The 16,933-nt window shown below is 52.9% G+C and overlaps 2 protein-coding genes across 5 annotated transcripts in view; both read right to left on the reverse strand.

Annotated features, from left to right (window-relative positions):
* Nucleotides 1-3,281, reverse strand: CRYBB3 (crystallin beta B3). Of its 2 annotated transcripts, XM_019538676.1 has the most exons (5): nt 2,932-3,281; nt 1,428-1,546; nt 1,154-1,286; nt 725-867; nt 1-298 (listed from the first exon to the last, which is right to left on the reverse strand). In XM_019538676.1, exons 1-5 carry the CDS (start codon nt 3,004-3,006, stop codon nt 133-135), a joined length of 636 nt encoding a protein of 211 aa, XP_019394221.1. In that variant the 5' UTR covers nt 3,007-3,281; the 3' UTR covers nt 1-132. The 2 variants fall into 2 exon arrangements, with proteins under 2 accessions (XP_019394221.1, XP_019394220.1); XM_019538675.1 differs by lacking the exon at nt 1-298 and having other exon boundaries at nt 747-1,286.
* A 5,619-nt stretch (nt 3,282-8,900) lies between these two features.
* Nucleotides 8,901-16,933, reverse strand: part of KIAA1671 (KIAA1671 ortholog) — an 89,269-nt gene continuing 81,236 nt past the window's right edge. For all 3 annotated transcript variants that reach the window (XM_019538672.1, XM_019538674.1, XM_019538673.1), the window contains 5 exons: nt 15,754-15,928; nt 13,108-13,232; nt 12,527-12,666; nt 12,365-12,447; nt 8,901-11,656 (listed from right to left, as the gene is read on the reverse strand). In XM_019538672.1, coding sequence (XP_019394217.1) covers nt 12,369-12,447; nt 12,527-12,666; nt 13,108-13,232; nt 15,754-15,928 — 519 coding nt within the window. In that variant the 3' untranslated portion in view covers nt 8,901-11,656; nt 12,365-12,368. The remainder of the gene's footprint in view (nt 11,657-12,364; nt 12,448-12,526; nt 12,667-13,107; nt 13,233-15,753; nt 15,929-16,933) is intronic.

The raw sequence follows: 16,933 nt of genomic DNA on the forward strand, positions 1-16,933 counted from the left end.
CAGAGCTTTATTGAGGAGGTTTTTACACGGAAACGAGAGTGCGTTGGAAAGTCACTTGAGCTTCCTCTTCTTGGCGTGCTTGGCAGCAGCGGGAAGGGGCGGCGGCAGCAGGTGCGGGTGCTTGGGTCTCCTTCAGCTGTGCTCAAAGGAGCCGCGCTGGTGCCACTGCTGGTCGCGCACGCGGCGCATGGACTGGATGCGGGGCTGGCTGGCGTCCCACTCATTCCAGTGGCGGTAGTCGCCCTTCTCGAAGACGTACTGGCGGCCTCGGTACCCAGGGAACTCGTAGCCCACCCACCTGCGTGGACGCAAGACAGGCCTCAGTGCCACAGGTGGGGTCGTGGGACCCACAGGCCAGCCCTCTCCTTCCCATGGCTCCCAAGGGGCTTGAGGCAGCACCTGGTCCCCCACAACCAAGCCCCGGTGCGGGAGTGAATGTCCTAATGCTGAAGGATGCTGGAGGCAGCAAGGGAGGAGGAATGGAGGGAAACCCTGCTCAGACCCAGCTCTCCCCTCAGTGCCCTGTGCCACAGGAGATGGGCGCAACAAACCGGGGCTCTGATGTGCTCACGTATCCACCTCCCCCAGTCCGGGGTTCAGACTGGCTCGTGGTGACCACGTCTTCCCGCCCTGCCGAGTCCCTCCATCCATCACATCACCGAGGCAGGGACCCCCCAGCCTGGCAGGACCCATCCCTGCCCCTGCCCCCGCAGCCCGGCCTTACGTTCCCTTCAGCGCCTTGACACTGGCCACGCGGTCCTGGAAGCCGTGGGCCCAGAGGCTCGGGACGTCGTCGTCGACAATCTCCATCTTCCTGCCGGTGAACCCGGGGTTCTCAAACAGGTGGATCTTGTGGTCGGTGCTGTCCTGCGGGGCAAAGGCCATGGCAGCGAGCGCTCCCTCCGCACCACGGCCAGGCGGGACATGGGGCAAGCACCTTCCCAAACTGAGGAGGTGCCAGATCCAAGCCCCCAATCCTGCCAACAGCGCATGGCAAAGCCCAGGCCAGCAACGGGCCACAGCCTGACCCCCTTGTCCCAGCCAGCCCCCAACCCTGGGGGGGATGGGAGAAGGCTGGGAGCAGTTTTGGAGCCTCCCAGGGACCCCCTCCCCAACCCTGCGAGCCAGCTGGGGCAGCGCGGGTGCGACTCACGATGCCCAGGGGGCGGATGGACATGAGGCGGTCGCTGCTGTGGCTGTTGGACCAGGCGTCCCAGCGCGGGTAGTCTCCCTTCTCCAGCACATACTGCTCCCCGGCAAACGCCTGGCGCTCGAAGCCCAGCCACCTGCCGGGAGAAGCCGGGTCAGTGCTGGGACCAGGGGCTGGAAGGCAGGACCCCACTAGCCAGCAGCCCTCTCCTCCCCCCTGCCCGCCAAGCCGCGTCCCCCCGCCCCGGCAGCGCTCAGCCCCTGCCTTGGGTACTTACGGGCCCGACTCCACCTGGATGGAGCCCACCTTCTCCAGCGCCTTCTCCGTCACGTTGGGGCTCTCCTCGGTCAGCACCAACTTCCGGCCCTGGAAGTTCTCCAGCTCATAGACGGTGATCTGCAAGGAGGGGCCATGCAGTCATGCTGCCTCCCGGGAGAGGAGCAGGCCCGCCCCAGCCCCAGGTGCACTGGAATCGACCCTGCCACCTCCCAACACTGGAACTGGCCCAGGGCCAGCAACCCTCCTGCAAGGCGGACGGCTCCTGTTCGGACTCCAGAGTCAGCACTGAGCACAAAGCACAGGGTGCAATATCACCCAGGGTCAGCGGAGGCAGAGGGCAAACCAGGCACTGGCCTGTCGAACCGACCCGAGATGCGTGTGTCAGCCTGCCCACAGCTCACCCGGGACCCTGCTCCAAGCTGCAGTCTCCCCCCCCGGAGGCTGGTGCACTATGCCTGGCTTCTCTCCCCTCCAGATCCTTGTCCTGGCCTTTCCTTCCAGCACAGGTTGAGTTAGCTGCATTTGCGCCTGGGGCCCTCTGGGTAGCACAGCTGCTCCTTCCCAACCCCAGCCCAACTTGCTGAGGTCGAGTTGCAAACCCAGGAGCAGGAAACAGCAGCTCTAAAGGCAACGCCAGTGGCGATGCCCTGAGAGAAAAGCCGTAGCACCAACCTGCACCGCGTGCATGGGAGCTGCCAGCCACCGCTACCAGCAGAAATCCCCAGGCAGGGAATTGCAGGGGGCACCCAGAGCCAGCAAGCCCACCGGACCTAGCCCTCAAGCATGTATGGGCAAGACCCTCTGCCATGCGGAGCCCAATTACAAAACCAAGAGCCACAGTACAATGGCACGCAATCACGGGGCTGACACCATCTCCTCTCCAGAGCGGGGGGAAGCTGCACCGGAGGGGTGTTATCAAATGCTAGGGACACTAGCCCTTGCCTTGTGCTGCTGCCCTGTCTAGTCCCTGCAGAGCCTTGGTGGGTACAAATGCCCATGCTGCTGCAATGGCCTGACGTTTTTCTGTGCTTTCACAGAGAAAGCACGGCAGTAGCACTGGCCCTGCGCAGGGCTTCAATGTCACCCTTGTTCACAGCATTTCTCTGCCTGCCCGACCTGCCTGCGAGCAGTCACAACAGCCACCCAAGCTGCTTTCACCAGCAGAGACAGGGCCATGCTGCGGCCATAAGGAATTTAGCTTCAGAAAAGGTCTCTTCCCTGACAGAGACCCTCTGCTAAGCTGCTACGGATGAGCGGGTGATTGGGATGGGAAGGAGGCCTGGAGCAGCCCCCTTCTGCAAGTATGCACAGGGAAGAGGCAGGAGGGACAGCATCAAGCAGCTGTGCGCTGCTCGGGGTGGCAGGATGGGGCTGGTTGAAAATGGGTGACAATAAACAACTGCCGTATGCTAGAGCTCGAGTCTGCTCCCTTGGCCACTGGCTCGGAGGCCTGCATTACCCCTGAAGCAACATGAGCCCGTGACCAACCATCACATCTGTACCTTGAATGTGCCAGTTCTTCCACCGAAAGTGTCCCCAGTGGCCATCTGCTCAGAAGGGCTCAGCTGGTCAGTCATTGTGCCTGGAAAATCCGGAATCGCAAGGCGTCAGCACCACACCATGTTCGTTGCGTCCCGTTAGGCACTAAAGCAGGTGCTGGAGCGTCAGGCACCTGCTGACGGTGAGAGCATCTCGCCTAACCTGCAGCGTGACAGGCCAGTGTGTCCAACCCAGCCATTCCCGTAGAGCCCAGTCAGTGGGATGGGGATAGCAATGACACCATCTACAAAGGCTCAGGTGGGGGCATGGCAACACCACAGCCTCTGCAGAGCTGCTCCAGCAGCTAGTGGCATTCACTGCCTCCGCTTCCCAGCATGGGTTGGTCTGGGTCTGCAAGGCCATCAAGCATCCCCTGACTACACTCGCTGGACATGGCCCAGCCCCATTCAAACAGCATCTTTCAATCAGCACCGGGATGTCGGTGGCTGCCTATCTCGGCACACCCCCTGCCCCTTTGCAAGCTCATGCGAGGACACAGCTGGCCAGCCGTTCCTTTGCCCCAGTCACCAGGAATATGCAGGGCCAGCGGAGAAGAAAAAAAGAAACTAAGCTCCACTCTTGCCCTTGCAAAAAAATACTAATTAAAACCCCATGGCAAGGCTCCCGAATGGGAACATTACTCTGCTAACGTGCCTGTGCTAACTGCTAGAAGCAACCTAAGTCAAACGAGCATGGCCACCAGCTGCCGCTACCTCTTCCGGAGGAGTTTCGGCTGTGCCGGGCCAGGCCGGGAGGCCAGCGTATTTATGGGGTGCCTCTGAATAGAGCAGCGCATGGTTTTGATGCTGATGCAGCAGCTGTCTGTTGAATTCCGTCCAGCAGATTTCACTTCAATAGCAAGGGCTCGTGGCACGCTGTGGAAACAGTATTCAGATATCTCCCCACCGCGCCTTAGACCCTGCCGCACAGATTAGTGGCGAGCTCCGCATCAGCATGTTCGCATTGCTCCTCTCCAGACTCTTTGGAAAACTCCCCCATCAGCGGTTTGCGGAGGGCCCCAAGCCGAGCACGGCAAAAACAGTGCAACACACTGACGGTATGTTGCCAGCCTCAAAGTGAGCCGGGGTAGGGCAAGGGCCCAGTGTCGGGGGGTGCCTGTGGTCCCGCAGCCGGGGAGCCACTTACCTGTCGGATGATGACGCGTGAGCTGCTAGTCTCCATCCTCCTCTTCCTTCCCATCCTGTCCCCGTGTCACCCATTGAGATCTCACGCCGATGCTAGGCAAAGGCATCATCTTTCTCCCCAGATGCATACCTTTAGGCCTGTTGCTGCCTCCCTGACCTCCCCCAGCAATCCTTCTCCTGGGGGCCTCGTGACAAACGTGGTTGTGCTGGCAGCCGCAGGGGGAACCCATCCGTGTGTTACACTTGGGAGGAAAGAAACTCGGAGTCGGTCAGTCAGGACTACTGAAAAATGCCTGGCGCAGAGAGAGATTTGTCCCTTGGCAGGGAGGAGCGCACTGAAGTTTTGGAGTCTCCCATCCGTGGGGCTACCCCCAAAAGCCCCTTCAGTGCCAAGTGCACATCATGCACCAGGGTCAGCCAGGCTCAGCTGGGTGCGAATCAACCTTGCAGCCAGGCACCCGCGGCTCAGCCCTGATGAAGGCAAGCACTTAAGTACGTGCTTAGCCATGAACCCACAAGCCAGGCCCATGCCCGCTGCAAGAGAGACCAAGCACTGAGCGGAAAACAGGCAGGTGAGGAGCACCCAATGCTGGAGCAGACCGCGTTCAGTCCAAGGCCACGGCCGTCAGTGCTTTCACCCACCACCATCTCCCGGCCTCAAGCTGGAGTCATAATTCAGGAGACAAATCAATCCACAAGCCGCTTCGTTATTCACCTAGACACTGGGGGAGACTTCGCGGGGTCATTTTTAACAAGCATGGGAGTGTGGCCTGGGTGTGTGGCTCCAGGGGAAGCACGAGAGCGTCTCAGTGGTGTGAGCAGGAAGCAGGCCAGGGGACGGGTGGAGACGGAGGGGCAGGGATGAGCCAGGCAAACACTGGCAAAAACCTGCCATCCCAGCATCGTCTGTGCATTGCTCGTAAAGGCCTGACCACTCACAGCAATGCACCACGGCCCTCAGCGTGGCTCCAGCCCCTACCCAGGGAGGGTGGGATGAAACTCACTGTCTCAAAGACACTTCTGCCATTTCTCTTTACCAGAAGCCTAGGCAGTCCTCCCCAGGGCAGAAACGGGCCAGGCGGCAGGCCACGATCACCCATCTTCGTGGCAGAGCTGTTCTGAGGGCAGCTGGCACGCAGCGAGATGACGCGAAACCCTCCACAAAATGCAAGCGGCACCACAGCTTCATACTGTAATTTATTGTCGTGGTTTGCAACACACCCTGCACATGCGGAGAGCCACCAAAGACAGCAGTGCACCGACACTCGTGTTTATTGCGGCTCCTTTTCACATTTCCCCCCGTCCACAAATACGAAATCTCACGGTTGTAAAACAGAGAACACCACTTCCACACAGAGCAACGAGCACTCAGGGAGGGATCGGAAGAGGAATAACCTGCCAAAGACTCATATGACACTGTGATTTTTCCCGTTTAACATTCAAAATATAGGCATTTTCCCACGGGCTCATTTCTTGGTAGCATCCTCACTTGCATTGAGTTTTGCAATGACTAAAGTGCCCATAAATCCTACTTTGTCTTCCACGCTCATGGAGCCTGAACATTGATAAGGCAGTTGCAAAACATGACAGAGGGGACGATGTCTCATACGGATTTCCTTCCAAGCCAAACTCACTTTCCTCTTGCTGTCGGCTTCTTCAACCCCTTTGAGAAACACTCGCAGCACGTGGTTAGAAAATATTCTTCTTCTTTTTTTTTTTTTAAATACCTGGCAAAGCTAAACTTGGAGTCAGTCATACAATAAGTTGCACAACAGCCAGAATATCCATTTTACGTAGGAAACTATGTAGTACAAAATATTTTCTATAGCACAATAGATTTATTAACTGTGTGATCCGTATTTACAGGGTCTATAAGGCTATGTGGAACAATATAAAAGTTTGAACTATACAATAGCTCCTTTAAACAGGCCAAGATACAATCAGCATGTCTGATGTGGTCAGAAGATAATCCTCCAGACCTTCCCCTTCCTCTCCAAAACCCATCAAGAGATGTGAAAAAGTATTTTGAGAGATAGCTTCATTAAAAAAAATAATATTGATAATAATAATAATACTCCCAGCTGCTGGGACCAGAGCCAACAGCGCCTGGGGGACAGCACACTGCTATGCCAGGAGTCCCAGGCAGATCCTGGAAGGGAAATACTCGACGCTGCTCGTCACAGCCCCCTGCCCTGTGCCACGGCTACGAGACCTGGCTCTGGGCAGAGGTGGCTCGCTGTGTCCACCTGAAGTCAGGCAGGAAGGGGCACCTTAGACACTTAACCGGCTTGGAGAGGCCCACGTTTTCATTGGCAGCGACCCGCTGTGTCAGGCTACGCTGCCTATGAAAGCTTACCTCTGAAGCAGGTCGCTTCCAAGGTGCTGCCCTACCCTGGCCCCTCCTTTGCTTTGGCCAGAAAACCTTGGCCACGTCCACCTGGGGCAATAGAGGACTTGGAAGCTGGTGCACATGCACCCAATTCAGGCCCGTGGTAAAAGGTCACTGCTCTGCGGAGGCCAGGTCTGGCTTGGCATGCTCTTGCTTGGACGCAGGCAAACTAAGCCCGCAACACGCTCCCAGGTGGCCAGAGGAGACCAGCAGAGCCGCGGCTGGCCCCTGCCTTGCCACGTTGCGGATGGGGTGGCTTTGCCCTCTGGCGCATGTCCCTGGGGAGGGGGCAGGCTGCAAGCGCCCTTTCCTAACCGGATAGAGCTGGCCCGCACGTGCTTCTACGGCCCCCGTCACTGCAGTCCCCCGGTACCTCCGACACGGGCCAGCGGAGGCGAGTCCCTACGCAACGATCCAGGGCACGGGGAGTGGGGACTGCCACGGCCCTTCCAGTTAAACAGCAGGTGCAAGAGCAACCCAGGATGGAGCGGCCCGTCTGACAGGAGGACTGACACAAGGGAGTTTTCATGGTAGTGAAGAGTGCCAGTGGGACTCCCGACTTGCCACAGCCCCGATTAGCTAGCGCCCCTGCCCCCAAGGACCTCGACGCCCGTCTCTCCCGTCTACTCTGAATGCAGGCTCGCTCAGCAAGAACGTTTCCCTCCCGACGGCTGTTTGGCATTTGTCTCTCACAAGAAACCCGGGCACAAATCTCACAAGGGTCGTCGGCATTGTCAGCTACACTCTTTCCCGCTTGAGGCTCCGGGCGTTATCCCGCGAGAAGCACCGTGCCCAAAGCATCTGGTCACAGCCCAGATTAAAGGTGAGCTCGGTTCAGCGGGCTTCAGCATCGGCCCGACAGGGGAAGGTATTCGCACAGTAACTAGGGACAAAACGAGCCTGACCGAGGCTTAGCTCTCCACCACACCGGCCTTTCTGGCCTCATCCAAAGGAAACGCGGTTCACTAAGCAAGCAGGGAGCCCGTCCCACCAAGGACAGCCACTGTGCACAGAGCAATCATCTTTCACAAAACACTGTGCCGAACCCATGCCAGTCGTCCTGCACAGGCGGCCTCTGCCTCCCGACCCCCCGACTCGCTCTCATCCCACACGGATGCATCGAGTTCACTGCAAAACACACTTCCAGCATCGCAGAGCTGTATCAGGGGACGCGGGGGATGAAGATCGCAGCTGCCTTCTCTGGGTGGCAGCATGTCAGAGGGCTCCTCGTGCTGTAGGCCGTACTTGCCTTGTCACTGCTTTGCCTTAGAAAGACCTCGCCCCCTACTCCGTTATAGTCCTTTACATGCAACCGCCTCAACAGTGGCATATTCTTCTAATTCAAGGCAAAAATGCAAAGTGCAACAACAGAAACGTCATGATGAAATCACTGCTGCAGCTGGAGAACGCACTGGAGCAAGTCTGCAAACACGCGTTTCTGAATCCGTCGCTGGCTGCTTCTGACCTAAAATGTGTCTGGTCGCTTGCCAGCAATGAGTGGGGGGAACCAAAAATATGGCAGCGTAAAACTGTGTGTTTGTTCAAGCAACAAGCCTCTTTTTTCTTTTTACTCCTACATGATTGCAATAAAAAACCCCAACATGTTTCAAAGGCCATAAAGCAGCAAGAGGGCATCTTTCTATACAGCAGATAAAACAAACCAGTAAGTCTGACCTGGCTTGTAGGAAGCACAAAATTGTACAATGCGTAAATGAGGGGAATTTGCCAAACAAACGGAAGACACCTGCAACGGTCCAACAAATAAGAAATGCAGAGGCAGTACAAATCTGAACATGAGCAGGATCAAGTCAGGGAAAAGATGCTCCTAATTCCAGTTCAGAGGCACCAGCCTGATTTACAGTCACTTTTTTAAAATATTGATCTACTGCTGTGGGAGGAAAAGCAGTGTACGCAGGAACGACCTGAACCAGGGAAGACAAAGCTCGCTCTGCTGGAGCTCCCGTACGCTACCGGGAGTGCCGAACGCCCACTTCTCCCTGGCCATCGTGCTTGAAGAGAAGAGCTCAAGCAGAGGCGAGTTAAATGACTCCGAAAATAAACTCCAAAAGTTATTAATTAACAAAAAAAACCCAAACAAACACACACATACATGAAGAACATGCAGAAAGCTAAGAGTTCACTCCTGCCTTAGAATAACAGCGAGATGCAATTTGTGGCCTGGCAGACCAAACAAAGAAGGTGAGAAATGTAATAAGGATCATTTGAAATTAAAATGAAATTCTACAAAAGCAGAGACTTTTGTGTATGTAATAATTAATGAGCCGCTAATATAAATGTTATACTACACGATGTGAACATGGAGGGCAGGAAATAGGCCATTAATTCATATGTGGAACAAAGAAATGAGAGATCAGAAAAACACACTTTCCCGTTCAACCACATTCTAAAGATTTCTTTTTTAATCAGACATATTTAAGATTAAACATTTCTCAGCAGTTATTCAACTACTCAGTACAGTAAATTTCAGTGCATTGTCCAAGCAGAAGTGGAAACGCATACATATTCAAAGGGCTCTGCCAATATCCAATCGCAATCCCCCTCAGTTTCCCAGCATGCACGGCAAACCCTGCAGCTAACGACCCGAAGAATTCGTGGCTTTTGTCGGGTGACATCAGGGAGCGTCAAACAAAACGCACTGCCTGGCATTAAAGAGACGCCGCCGACCCGCTGAATCCCGACATCGCTCCCCCACCGTTCAAGCGTTCTTGAGACGCGGTGAAACGTACCTGGGCTTCAAACGCTTCTCAAGAAAAAAGGCACCCAACACACTTAGTACGGGGCAACTAAAAACCCCCCATAAAAAACCCCAACCGACGTGCTGCCGTCACCTGCAGAAACCCTGCCGCTAATTAAATACCGCTCAAATTGTACATGCCAACACCGTCGAGAACATCTGCGTTCAGCTGTCAAGACGTGGGGGGTGTTGCATTAAAAACAGAAGCGCACGCAGCTTGCTTCAGAGAGCGCCTTTTCCAAACGGAAAACCAGAGCCCGCACACTCAAACAACGGGCAGGGAACGGACACGGCTCTTTTTAAAAATCAATCCACAGCGGCCCTCTAAACAACCGCACTCACGCGGGAGCCTTGCTCCCTTTCCGGGGCTGGGGAGGGGAAAGGTTTGAAACCGCCTCTGCACAGGACAGAGGGAGGTGGAGGACTCCGCTTGCCCGCAGCGCCAGCGAGAGGCTGCCGACCTGCGTCAGAGGTGGCTGTAGCGTTGAGCATCGCTGCCTCTGGATGTGAAGCAGGGCAAAGCGCCGAGCAAAGATAGCCGTTCTGCTACAGAAAAATACCTGCTTGCACTTCTATCACACAGGGGCACTTGCAGCCAGGACTGTAGCTTGGAAAGGGAGAAGGGAGCACTGGACTGGTCTCTCCCTGGGGCCTGCTGAAGTCACCTCGCTGGGGACTTCTCAAGGACAAGGCTTGGCACGTGGTTTATGGCAGCAGAAGTCGGAGCTGGCAGACCGGGCGTGCCCCTTTGGTTCACCGTGGAGGGCCACGGCCATCGAGCTGCCGAGGGTGGGACCACGCAAGGGGATCACGTGTGCAAGTGGTGGTGCGAGACTCTTAGGATCTGAACCTGTCAGCTGGATGTAAAGACTGCAGTACAGTTTGCAGCAGATGCGATGCTTGCCCCCTGCCATGCCACCGCGGTGGCTTCCCCCGGATGGCTGCACTGGCGGGCCTGCTCCAGGGCTCTGCTGCACTAGGTTACAAGAGCAGCCGAAAGAGCTGTGGGCGACTTGGATTCACTTCTCCTTTCCTGGTCACCTACTTTCTCTCTTGGAGTTGGTGGGGGGATTCCCTTGGAAGGGGAGCTTTCCTCTTTTACAGGTAATTTTAAGGGTTTTCTGAAAAGAGCACTTACTGGGGAGAGATAAAATAAGAGAGATTTTAAAATGCAGTCTCCATTTAAAATGAAAGTTTTAAACGGACGTCCTGGTTAAAAAAAAAAATAATAATAATAATCATCTTACAAGTTAGCAGAATCTGTATCCAAAGACATCCAAACACTTGTGGTATGAGTGACATCTCCGAACTCGTGCGTTGTGATGTAAGTATTACCAACAGTGCTAACGTAACCACCACTTGGTCTTACCAAAAATAAAGTGTTTAGTTCATCTGAAAAACAGGAGACTGACTCGAGGTTATCCCACACGAGCATCATAAAAATAAAAACCTACAACTGATTATTTACAGAATAAGCAATAAAAATATCAAGTGGGACAACCTGAGCTGCTTCTAGAGTGACATTCAGCTATAATCTGGAACCCTGATATGGATAAGACTAGACATCCTTCCTCTTCCCTCCTATTTAATAGTAAAAAAAATATTTACATCTATTTTTTTTTTAAAGAGAATTGGTTGACATTATTGCTTTATCCCTCCTATGAATGACATTCGAATGAAACAACTACACTACATGCTGACAGAATATATAATCCCACTTAAAAGAAAGAAAAAAATTAACCTTTTGTTCTAGCTACAAATAATATTGATCTTCCAGACCAGCAGATTATACAGACATATAAGCCAATCAGCCCATCAAAAATACATTTTACAAAACAAAAAGAAAAAAAAAAAAAATCAGTCAAGTTTCCTTTTTCAATATGGCAGTAAACATGATTTGTTCTCTTCCACACACTTCATTCTACACGGGAACTACTATTAGTTCACAAGAAAGAAAATGGATTAAAAATGTCATTTTCATAAGCAAATACAAACCCAGCCTTACATGCAGCGTGCCCCGCAGAACTCAGATTTCTGAGCTGCTGAGCGCACCAGCGGACGTGTCGGCTTTGTTCCAGACGAGGGGCCGTATCTCACATGCAGCGTGTCCTAAATCACGCGTTGCACCCTGGCAAGACCTCTTGAAGTGCTAACTACCCCACCGCCCTGGCGCTTGGTTCGGGTGGCTCTAAAGTGACTCTCCTCCCACGCCGGGTAAGACGCAGCTTTGTATTTGACTACGAATGTTAAGCAGCTTTCTCCACAAAAACGGGAAGGCACCATGCACATAGCAGTCGAGGCAGGAAGCAAACAGCAGCAGCACAATGTGTGAATTTTAGGTTCAGATGAGTTAAGGCTTCTGTTAAATTTCTCTCTCTTTTCCTGGTCATAATCCGTATCTGGGGGGAGAAAGAAAACCAGAAGCTGTTGGATTAGCTGCACTGTGACATTGCAAATTCATCAATTAGCCAGTCCCACCACCCTCTGGACTGTCAAGATTTTAAATGAGCCAAACCCTCATTTCCAGCATTGCAGGTGCAAGCCACTTTATGGTACTGAACTGGAGAAGCCATCAGCTGCCCGGTGACAAACCCACCCCTGCTTCGTTGCAGGAGTCAAAGGTTCATTACAAAATGAGCAGCACAGTGGTGTTAGTGCTATCCCAGCAGAGCCGCCTGGCAAGAAATTAACAGCATCTTCATCCGGACTAGCAAAAACTGCAAAGCAGGAAGGCCAGGGTGAGAATGTGTATGATCTGTGCAGTCAATTGTGCGGTTTCTCTCTTGGATAGAAATGTCTATGGCATTTCTCCAGCAGGCTTGCAGCGCTGGCATTGAGGTGTCTTCTGATCAACGCTGTCAGCTTTATGGAGCTCAAACACTGCAGACACATCGCTGGTGCCTGGCCAACTGCTTCCAGTGAGCGCTTGCCCATGATGGCCCGAGGCAACATTGCTCTGGGCAGGGAATACCCAAACATATAAGCTGCCAGGTCCGAAAGAAAGTGCACAGCGCTCCCTTCCTGGGCTAGCAACCCCTCTGGCTGAAAAGAGCGGAGAATGGGGAGACCCACGACACAGTCACTCCCTGCCTGTGCTGGGAAGTTACCTTCTCAGACCTGATTCTCGTAATGGCTCTGCCTCTTCTTTGACTTCAGCTCTTTCAGCCACTGAGGAGACATCTCTTCAGACCTAAGACCAAAAAAATACACTTTACTCTTCAATGCCGATACCTCGTGGGAGCTGCTTCCCGCACCTGGGTGGCTCTCACCTGTCCTCCCTCTCGGCGCTGGAGGGCAGCACTCGGCTCCCAGGAGCTCCTGGCTGGAACTGGGGCTTCGGGGATTTTGACAGCTGAGCCGAACCTGTTTCAGCGGGGCTCTCAAGCTCTTGCCTTCTCCGCAGCTGAGCCTGGGAAGAAGTTTATTAAAAAGCAGCTTTAAAATCTGCTTAGAGAACAAGCCGATCGCTTGAATAATTTATGAAGCAGCAGAAACCTGAGTCTGAAATTCATAAGAGACGGTACCAGCTCATAATGGAAAAACAATCAACTTGAACTGTTTGGAAAACATCTAGGAAATACAGCCACCATCATGAGTTATGTCTTATTTTAACTCCCACTCCTTCCATCAAAGTATAAATTAATAGCCTGTGAGCAAAAAAGGTGCTTGCAACACTTCTGTGCATTTTGTGGGCCATCTAAGAGACCTGCATTTGTCGCCTGTCACCGGGTATTGCACAACCACCCCTTCTGGCCCTAGCACTCTGCCTGCGCAGCATCGGGTCCTTGCCACTCAGTCCCTGGAGTGGACAAGAGCCCGAGTTGCTCTGGAGGGCTTGGCCCATGCTCACCTTGAGCACTGAGGGGTCCATGCCTGGAAATACAGGAAGCCTCTGAGGTTGTGCAGCTGGTGATCTCTCAGGTCGATGAATTTTTTCTTCCTCATCAGATGCTTCTTGCTTTGCAGACTTCTCTTCTAACAGCAAATTCAAGGGACCAGATGTCACTTCACACCAGACACATTAAAACAGGAACCAAGCAAGCAGCCAGCAGTCTCCTCGCCCACACCTCTCTCCCCCCTGTAACAACACAGGCCGCATACTCTTGTGATGCAGACGGACCATCAGCACAAAGGGATGGTTTGATCGGATATGATTTAGCCCAGTAATGGCAGATCAAACACCCAATACCAGGCAGGCTCCTTGTGTACCTGGTCTAATTCAAGGAGAGACTGGTACCCTTTAATTATTTTGCCTAGTGTTCCTGAATTGCTTGTTTTACACATTCGAGCAGGGAGGCACAGCTGCGGACCTGCCATGGATTAGCTGTGCTCACATTCACAGGCCTCCCCGCTGATAATTGCACGGAAACTCCTTACCGAGTTTCGGCTCTATGCAACAATCGTCCTAAGTCACAGCTTGAGGCAAAAGCAGTGGTTGCTTTTTAATGTTAAGATTTCTGATGCAGCCTAAGCCCCGAGACCCCCTCTAATTTTTGTATTTACTTTGATCACTAATGACCTGGGTCAGTACAGCTAGTTACTTCTCGCATAAGACTGGGAGGCGACGGTAGCTGGGAAATCTCCAGCTGCTTTCCTCCCTCAGTGAGCAACAGGAGGAGCGAGTTTGATCTCATGCTCTTCCCCCCGGGGCATCTACCGAACCTCCAGGCACTGCAGAGCTGGCCAGCCCAGGATTGCTTCCCCCGTGATAACGAGAAAGCAATCAGCAGCTCTACCCCAGCAACTCCTCCCCATCTGGGAATACTTGTAAGTACCTCAGCACAGCTACAGCACGTATCACCATGGCACTGATACGTGCCAGAGCGCGGGGCTGGTTACAGGTGTGCAAGCTGAGCTGTTTGCTCGCTCGTGGGAGACGGGAACATTTCCAAAAGCTGGCCAGCTGCTTTGCCCCGCTCCTAGGGGCATCGAGGGGGGTTGGAAGGGGATGACTTAGAAACGTTTTTGGCAGCCTGGATGGAGACGTGGACTTAGCGTTGATGAGTTCCTTTTAATCCCTTCACCGCTAACAACATCCCTCTTGCAGGGGGAAGGGCCGACGTGCTGCTCTGTGGAAGTATATCTGTAAGGCAGCGATCCCCAAGCTGTGCTGGGCCACAGACAACCATACTAAGCAGGTAACATGCTGCACATGCTTTTCTCTGCTCCACGCTCCATTTTACACTTCTTGTGGCCATGAGCAATTTCCAAGGGTCTCACGGGCAACGTGTGCCTGAGCACGGGGAGTTGGAGGTACACACAGAACCTGAATAACTACAACAGCTCCTATGAATTCACACTGATTGTTATATATTGAGAAACAAGCTGCAAGGAAAGGCACCCACAGAACCAGGGGCTCGGATGTCTCCATTATGCTAAATTAAGGAAATATTTTAGGAAAAGTTTGAAAATGCAGTATAAAAATAAAAAAACAAAATTTCAATTCCAGGAACAATGTGGTTTGTGAAGAAGCCCACAGCACCCTGCTCTAAGCAGCTATTTCTGGGTCTGGCCTCTCACCTTCACAGAAGTTCAGAAAGCAGTTATCTTGTAGGAAAAACAATGCAGATGAAACAGTAAATCCCAGCACTTCAGTTATTTTAACTTGACGAACCATGAACGTGCTGCACAATTGATGTCTTGACTGCGGGAGTTTCAGCACTTTCATGACAGAGTTTTAGCATCAACTCAGGCGCTAGAATTTATTTACTCTGGGTTTAACAGCGACTTTTGGAGAGCAAGGTTAAAACAGTGAAGAGCAAATCACTCTGCTAAAAGCTAAAAGGGAAATGAGCTTTTGCTCCCCTTGAGTTTCTCTCATTGAAAAAAAAAAAAAAATGCAGCCATGTAAGATTGCTGGCTCAAGGTGATTTTTGTGCACTTGTCATCAAAAAAGCTGAGCAAATCTATGGAACAAAAGACTGTGCTATTAAAAAGACCTGTTATAACACTCACAGCTAGGACTCCATTCAGCCATGCACCACCAGACCTTATAGAGCGGAGCAGAGGCCAAGTTTAATATCAGTTTCTCACCTAGGTGACTTCAGATCCCAGACTCCACTTGTGCTCCCAAATGACTTGAGAGCATGTTTGAAAAATCCCATCCATTATCCTTCCAGCAAGGAGCAGGGAGAAAGGGGCTGCTGGAATTTCAGCCATAAACCCATCCTATCTGGCATGGCCTGCCAGAGGCAGAGACTGCAGTGCAGCCCTCCTTCGCCCACGCTGCCCGGCTGCCCGGGCTGCATGGATAAGCCCGGCATGTCACAGGGACCCATCGCCCACAGGGTGGCTGGGGGGCAGGGGGACAGTGGGGGAGAGGGTGTCAGAAGAAGGAAGGGCAATAACTGATGTAGATGACCAGGAGAGTTGAAAAGATAGGAAAAAAGGTCACATTTGTAGTGAAATAGTAGCATAATGGGCAGGAATCCACGGAGGATCCTGTCAGCACGGCCCAGGCGGCAAGCGCCGAGGACTCAGCAGGCTGCGTGGGTACCTGTGGAGTCTTTGAACATCCATGCACTGCTGGCCTCGTCCATCACGGCGAGCCTGCTCTCCGACTCCATCCCGCTGCTTCTCCTGCGAGCGTGGGAGACGGGGGCCCGGTGGCGCCTCTTCTTGCTGAGCTGCACGCGGGTTTTCAGCACGCTGGAATCCAGGACAGCAGTTTGCTTTAAAGAAAAATACTACCAATGAGGGTGTTTTCGATTCGCCCAGATACAGAGCACAATTCCATAAACATCTCAGGTGGCTTTTTAAAGCATAAGCCTATTTCCACGTCATTAAGAATATGCATGTTCATTAGCATTACTGTTGTTATTTTAAACTCCGATTAATTAACGGTCTATTCAGCCGCAAGGGTGAGACGCTGTAGAACAACAATACGGGCCTCCAGCAGCTTCCTAGGGGGGCTGTTTTGTGCTGGGGGTCTGATCTACCAAATCGAGGCAGCGCTACTCTTCAATGAGCAAATTCTGAAGATCCATGTGCTCTAACCAGCTAATCGTGACTGACAGCCAGTCAGAAGGCAGGGATTTACAGAACCAAAGAGCCTCTCCCTGGGACAGACTACTGTAATCTCTCTGCTCCAAACGAAATCCTCCAAAATTTCAAGCTGTTTGCCCGCAACAAAGAAACTATGAGCTAAATATCAAACCCTGCAAAAAGCACACGGTCAGCTCTTTTAGATAAGTCCCTCGCCATGCAGAGAGGCACAGTGAATGGGGAGCAAAGAGCAGGGCAGTTTTATTTTTTAGTTCTTTGCTGACTGTAACCGGGTCTCCCTCCCAAACCTGACTCCTCCATCCTTCTGGAAAAACTTCCCTTTACCAGGACATATTTTAAAAACAGTCTGCCTTCCAGGATTCACCATTCACCAAAACGCGCCAGCCTGCCATGCTTTTACAGCTGTGCCTAGCAGCAATGCCTGCAGCCATCTAGAGCTCGCTAGGTAAGATGGTGACAGAGGCCTCACGATCACATCCTACATCCGCGAGCAGGGATGTGCAGAGCAGCTGCACTGCAGGCTAGCACCGGGGCTGTCAGGCTTCATTTGAAAAGGTGAAGGAAGCGTTTGCCTCCCTTCGTACACTGCTTGGCCAAGTCAGGGTGCCGCTGCACTGGCACGTGAAGAGGAAGAGATGCGCTGTAGGGCCACCGATATTGTCATGTACTCC

The sequence above is a fragment of the Crocodylus porosus genome, unplaced genomic scaffold (genome assembly GCF_001723895.1).
Source record: "Crocodylus porosus isolate Cpor-Errol unplaced genomic scaffold, CroPor_comp1, whole genome shotgun sequence".
Lineage (NCBI taxonomy): Eukaryota > Metazoa > Chordata > Crocodylia > Crocodylidae > Crocodylus > Crocodylus porosus.